This window comes from Lampris incognitus, chromosome 16 (assembly GCF_029633865.1).
Source record: "Lampris incognitus isolate fLamInc1 chromosome 16, fLamInc1.hap2, whole genome shotgun sequence".
Classification (NCBI taxonomy): Eukaryota; Metazoa; Chordata; class Actinopteri; order Lampriformes; family Lampridae; genus Lampris; species Lampris incognitus.
Genome location: NC_079226.1, coordinates 16,976,553 through 16,982,424, shown reverse-complemented (window position 1 = coordinate 16,982,424; position 5,872 = coordinate 16,976,553). Strand labels below are relative to the sequence as shown.

The window sequence follows — 5,872 nt, the reverse complement described above, 5'->3', positions numbered from 1 at the left end:
AAAATGTGTCGTGGGTATTGTGCAACACATTGCACTCTTCAGGTGACACAGGGCAGTGTTCTGTTCCGTTATAACCAATGTAAGTGAATTTAAATCGACGGAGTACCTTACACGTTGTTGATTGGGCAGTTATGATTTATGACGCGTTTTAATGCCCACCTAGTAAAACAGTGCTTCACCCAGTCTTTCCTCGACCTGAAAATGATTGACACCAGTCTAACCAATCAGAGAACACCAGTTCAGCCTTTCCGATCCTATACTGACTTGTTCTCCAATCTTCATCATACCTTTTGGTATTCGAAGCGCAGTGAAAGATAAGAAAAAGATTAGCCCAAGATAAATTAGAGATTACTATAGTAGTTTTGGGGGGTTCTTGTATATTGTAGTAGTAGTATATTGTTATGTAGTAGTAGTTGTATATATATTGTGAATATTATAATAATTAATTAATCTGTTCAGCTCTTTATTGTTCATCTTTATATTTGCATTTTTGATCTTGACCTCGTTTGATTCTGTCCTTCTTGTCACTCGTGACGAAGAAGGACAGGATTAGGAAAATTATGTTAGAGGGACTGCTCAAATTGGACGCTTTGGAGACAAAGCAAGAGAGGCCAGATTGAGATGGTTTGGACATGTGTGGAGGAGCGATGCGGGGGATATTGAGAGAAGGATGCTGAATATGGAGCTGCCAGGGAAGAGGAAAAGAGGATTGAGATGCAATAGCTGAAAAACAAAAACAAAACAAAACACGAACTTTAGTGACCTATCTTCACGTCGTACTTCTTTCTTTCTGCCCCAACGTTGACTCCAAGATAGCACAACGTGAGCCAGCTGTAAAGGTAAATCAATATGACGTCCAAAATTGGAGAGTAAAATCTCAAGAATATTCATATTTTATATTTTGGTTTGCGTCTGTTAATTAAAAGCACGACTCTGCGTTGGGAAGAAAAAAAAGAAAGTAGTTAAGCCAAACCCTTGGAATTCTGTCTTTGATTGTTTAAGGTTAGGGCTGGAGTTAGGGGTTTAATTGTTGGGGGGGGGGCACGGTAAAAACGCATACTGAAAATCTCGCTGCAGGGCAGCGGAAACAGCGAAGTAAATCGAGTGTTGGTTACATAAACTCTCGCGAGATGTATGACTTGCGTGTCACGACGTCACTGTTTTTATTCCCCCATTGTTGGATAATCTACGTAGAACAGTAAAATTAAAAGACCAAACGAAAGTATACATAGCCAGGGATCTGTTTTTTATATTCATGTGATATACAACTGCTCCACAAACAACAAATGTACTGCCACAATAACTAACGAGAACAATGGTGTATGCGCAAATCCTGCGCCAAACTGACTCTCGTACATCATCGATGACTGGAATTTTCCATTAGCGTGACTTTGGGCTGTGTCTGGTCATTTGAACGACGACGACGGTTAGTGTTAACGTGTTCGAGACGGTGAGCTGTTAAATATTACGTTAACAGCTTGCTATACTTAACGACGTTTGTTTTATTCGATTTACCATCTGCTCTCTGCTGATATTATTTGGAAACGTCGAATATATTATATAATACAGCAACTGAGTCAAACTATTCAAGCCACTATGGAGTTGGTAAGTCATAAAACGTTTGCCATTATTGACTTCCAAAACTTAAGAAAGCCAGAGCAAAGATGATTTGAAAGAATAATACGATTTAATTATAGTAAAACAAAAATTTAATGGACAAAGTTACATTTGATCTGGCCGAATTCAAAAGTACATCGTCCTAGTAGACAATGAGTTGTTGCAGTTTAAAACTACAAATTTGTCAAACCGAACGTTGTTTTTGTACTCTGTTACTTTTTATTGTGGTATTTGGTGCGTACTACACGACTGAGTTTCGTCGAGGAAGTTTCAAATGTCTTTACAGAATATTCGATAAGATTAACGGTCTTACAAGAAACGATAAGCTAACGTTAGCATAGTAGAAGTAGCCAACGCCATTGCTTCATTCTGGAAATTTCCAGTTGAAGTCGGTTTGCTGCTGTAGTTACACAACACCGCTTGGTAAAGCTGGGGGCAGAATTGAGTATACCTTCGGTTGTTTGTGCCAATATTAAACATGTACACTTGAATAAGGCCTTCGAAAAATATATTTTACAGTTTGGAAAGTTGAAAATGAAATACGAAAACATAGCTAATTATCGTTTAGATGATTAGTTGACGTCCTTCGCTGGCGTCGGTTTAAAGTAGTTACGCAACACCGCTTTAGAGACTGGACTCTTCATTTCGTAAACTGGTCTAAATATATCAATACTTTCAAAGGCCTTGAAATAATGTGTTTTTCTCGTGGCAATGCCGCTCAGTAACGGTTTACTTGTTGTTTTTTATTGTACATCTTGTCATCTCATTTTATACAGACCAGCAAGATGATGACTAAGGAGAAGAATTCGCTATCTGAAATGGCGGTTATTCGTCAGAGGGAAGGCATAAACGTGATTTTTGTTGAAGACACACGGTCCAGCTCAGCTTCTCCCCAACCACGTTCTCGCTCCCGCTCCAGAAGCAGCCATGACAGTGGTTCCTCTGGTGCCAGCCGCAGACGCCACCACGCACGTCGGACCTGCAGAGGACGTCACAGGTCTTCGTCAAGCTCTTCGTCTAACTCGTCAACCAGGAGTAGCTTTCGCTCGAGGTCCCGCTCTCATCCTCGTTGCCACAGAAACTCCTCCCGTTGTCGCTGTTGCAGTCATCGTCGATATGGCCACAGGCATCAACATCGCCGCTCCCCACCACGTCGCTACAGGGCCCACTCTCGTTCCTATAGCCGCTCACCATCGCCGCACAGATCCTTGAGTCACAAAAGCTATAGGTCCCGCTCCAGGTCAGGCAGCCAGAGGAGAGTCAACAGTCTGTTTATGGGTCAGCACGGATTAAGATTTTCTCCCTCCAAGTCCTACAGAAGCCGGTCCAGGTCCTCGGATCATTCTGTTGTCAGATTGAACTCGGATGGTAAGACTTGAGTAAATAACAAAGGTTATTCATTATGAATGTTGAGTAACTGAGCGAGCGTTGGAGTTAGCAGAAATATGTTTTTGTTTTTTGCCTTAAATTATATACAACACCAATTCCAAAAAAAAGTTGGAATTAGTGTTGTATATACACACCCACCGATTCCAACTTTTTTTGGAATTGGTGTACTATAATGAATGTAAATAAATAAGACCCTTACACTATGAAAACTAAATTGCTCATGCTTTTGCTTGAAATCTAATGCTGATTTTGCCATTTGTTATCATGGCAATGATTGAAGGCTTGAAGTGTTTGGGTCAGCCCTAATTAAAATTTTTAAAAAAAAAACAAGGTAAACATCAACTTGTTGCTGTTGTAGTGTTTTCAATGTAGTACAGGGTGAAATTTTTTTTTTTTTACAAAGCACTCGTTTTTGTTAGCATTTTCCATACCATTTCAACTTTTTTTTGAATTCGGTTTGTAGAACTTGGATCCTTTTTCTTTGTCTTGTCTCCAGGAAAAAGAGAACGTCTCAAAGCTGCAAAATCCAATGCAACCAAGATATTTGCTACAGAGCAGGTGGAGCTTCCAGAGAGTGTGAAACCCACTTTTGAGGAGCAGTCAGCACGCTTGGCAGAACCAGAGACATGGGTGAGACCAGAGCCTGTCAGTGAAAAGAGCCCTTCTCAGGTGGGTGTCAATAGAGGGTGAACATGTCAACTTTGCGTTACACATCACACAGTGGGCATGTTTATCAAGGATTGTTCTTTTGGGAGCTGTCAGGGTTTTCTTTTTCCCCATACATCACATAAGAGCAACTTAAGTGCAACATGAAACTCTTCAGTTTAGCCTACTTGGATACAAGTGAAAAGGGCACACTGGCAAAGAAATCTTATCATCTGCTATTATATATTAAATCACTTGTAATCTGCCAGTTTAATTCTTAGGCAATAGTAAAAATTACACTTACGTGTTTTTGTAGAAGTAACTGAACTTTCAAATCATTCCAGAAGCTGCAACTGCAAAATCTAGTCAGGTACCCCTTTGTCATCTGTAACTGTGATGTTGCCTGCTGATAAGGTCTGGTATTTGTTCTGTTGAAATGCCTGTCTTTTGTTAACCCTTGGACCCCTGAGGGAACACACATACTCTGTCTGTATTTATTCCTGTCTTCTTAGATCACATGACAGTGGTTTCCTTCACTCATCGGCACCTCGGATTAGGAGAATAAGAGGGCAGTCATGTGACTTGGGTGACACCATATGTATTTGCGTGAAAGGTTAATTGACTGTTGTAATATTCATCATGTCTAGATTTATAAAGTTTTTCAAACATGGTGTACTCAGTCATTATGTAACTGGTAATTCTACATATAGAAATATGGGTAACACATTTGGCAATTCATACATTCTTATTGATTACGTATATCACTTAGCCTGACATAATAGAACTTTGACATGTCAGAAATGTATGTATGCTTGCAGTTGAAATGGGTCGTTGTTATTTAGCAGAATCTGCCCACTCGCCGAAGGAGCACAGGCGTGTGGACTGCATTATAGTGACTATTCCTGTCAAGAGAACTAAAAACAGATGAAGAACTCCTCTCCGTATGCCAAAGATAAGTTGGTACACAAGATGTGTGCTGAATGGGGCTGGGAAAACTGCGTCACCATCGTTCTGCCACTCTAGACAGAGAAGCGATCCTTTTATTTTAATATTTTGGATGCCTTTTTTGTTTCTGTTTTTTCTTGCTCCAAGACCTACCCTTGTAGCATTCATGTAATAGGCAAACATAGCCTTTGACAAAAATGAGGGGGTGGGGAAATGTGCATGAGCTGCAGTTTGTTGAAGCTAATGTGTAGAGAACTTTTTGGTATATTTTACTTTTCTCATTTTAAATGGAATCTGGAATAAGCCATAAACTTCGCAAACTGCTTAAGCTCAATTCTCAGTTTTCTGCTCAAATCTAACTAGTTGTCTTTGTTTTGTCTCTTTGAAACAGGACAAAGAGATGGAATCTGATGAGGATGTCCCCAGTCCAAAGATGTCTCCAAAAAGGAAAAGCATTTCGTTCAGCATTCATGTAGGTATTATTAAAGCATTCCTTTAAAATGTAGTTAATGCACACCTGGAATACTTGCATGTATTAATGTTGTCTTTTCTCTTCCCTTTAGAACTCGGTGGCTAAGCCCACAGTTGTGCCTCCAAATTGCGCAAAGGTAACTTCCAGAGTTGACAGCTATGAAAGCAGGAAGCCCTATGGTCATTGGGTTCCAGTCAGAAAAACAGCCCCCTTGTCACGCAAATACAGAGTTACCACATCACGCTAGTTTGGCAGAATACATGGACACTGTAAATACTCTAAATAGCTTGTACATATCAAGGAGCTGGGACTCTGACATGGTAGATATTTTCTTTCAGATGTAAATAAGTGGGAAGAAGAAATGGAAGATTTCGCTCAGGTGGGATGTTTTTCTCCTTTTGTCCCGTTATTCAGATCAAATAAATATTTTTTGAATCCTGTGTCTGTCTGTTTCATTTAACATGTTGAACTGTTATTCATGGTGATTAGTTTAAGTGTGACAGGAGGCAGAGCTGGAGTTGAAGATGCTGAGATTTTCACTGGGGGTGACGAAGAAGGACAGGATTAGGAATGATATGAGAGGGACCGTTCAAGCAATCACAGGGCCTAGCTAACATTAATTAGAAAAAAGTTCTACACATTAATTACAGTCATTTAGCCGATGCTTTTATCCAAAGCGACTTACAATAAGTGCATTTAACGTAGGAAATCAGGAAAACTAGTCATCAGAGGTCACAAGTGCATCTAAACAAGCATCTAAGAGGCAAAACCAGTGCTAAAGTAAAAGTTCAAGAATTTTTTTTT

At 39.9% G+C, this 5,872-nt stretch overlaps 1 protein-coding gene across 1 annotated transcript; it reads left to right on the top strand.

The window, feature by feature from the left end:
* Window positions 1–1,392: 1,392 nt before the first annotated feature.
* Window positions 1,393–5,503, top strand: rsrp1 (arginine/serine-rich protein 1). Its single transcript, XM_056295824.1, has 5 exons — window positions 1,393–1,605; window positions 2,394–2,985; window positions 3,503–3,675; window positions 4,988–5,068; window positions 5,160–5,503. Exons 1-5 carry the CDS (start codon window positions 1,597–1,599, stop codon window positions 5,313–5,315), a joined length of 1,011 nt encoding a protein of 336 aa, XP_056151799.1. The 5' UTR covers window positions 1,393–1,596; the 3' UTR covers window positions 5,316–5,503.
* The last annotated feature ends 369 nt before the right edge of the window (window positions 5,504–5,872 follow it).

What these genes read in the sequence shown, in the direction of transcription:
- rsrp1 (XM_056295824.1), top strand. An exon ending in GTGAAAAGAGCCCTTCTCAG is followed by an intron (nt 3,676 to 4,987) that starts GTGGGTGTCAAT and finishes TCTTTGAAACAG; the next exon opens with GACAAAGAGATGGAATCTGA. An exon ending in GCATTTCGTTCAGCATTCAT is followed by an intron (nt 5,069 to 5,159) that starts GTAGGTATTATT and finishes TCTTCCCTTTAG; the next exon opens with AACTCGGTGGCTAAGCCCAC.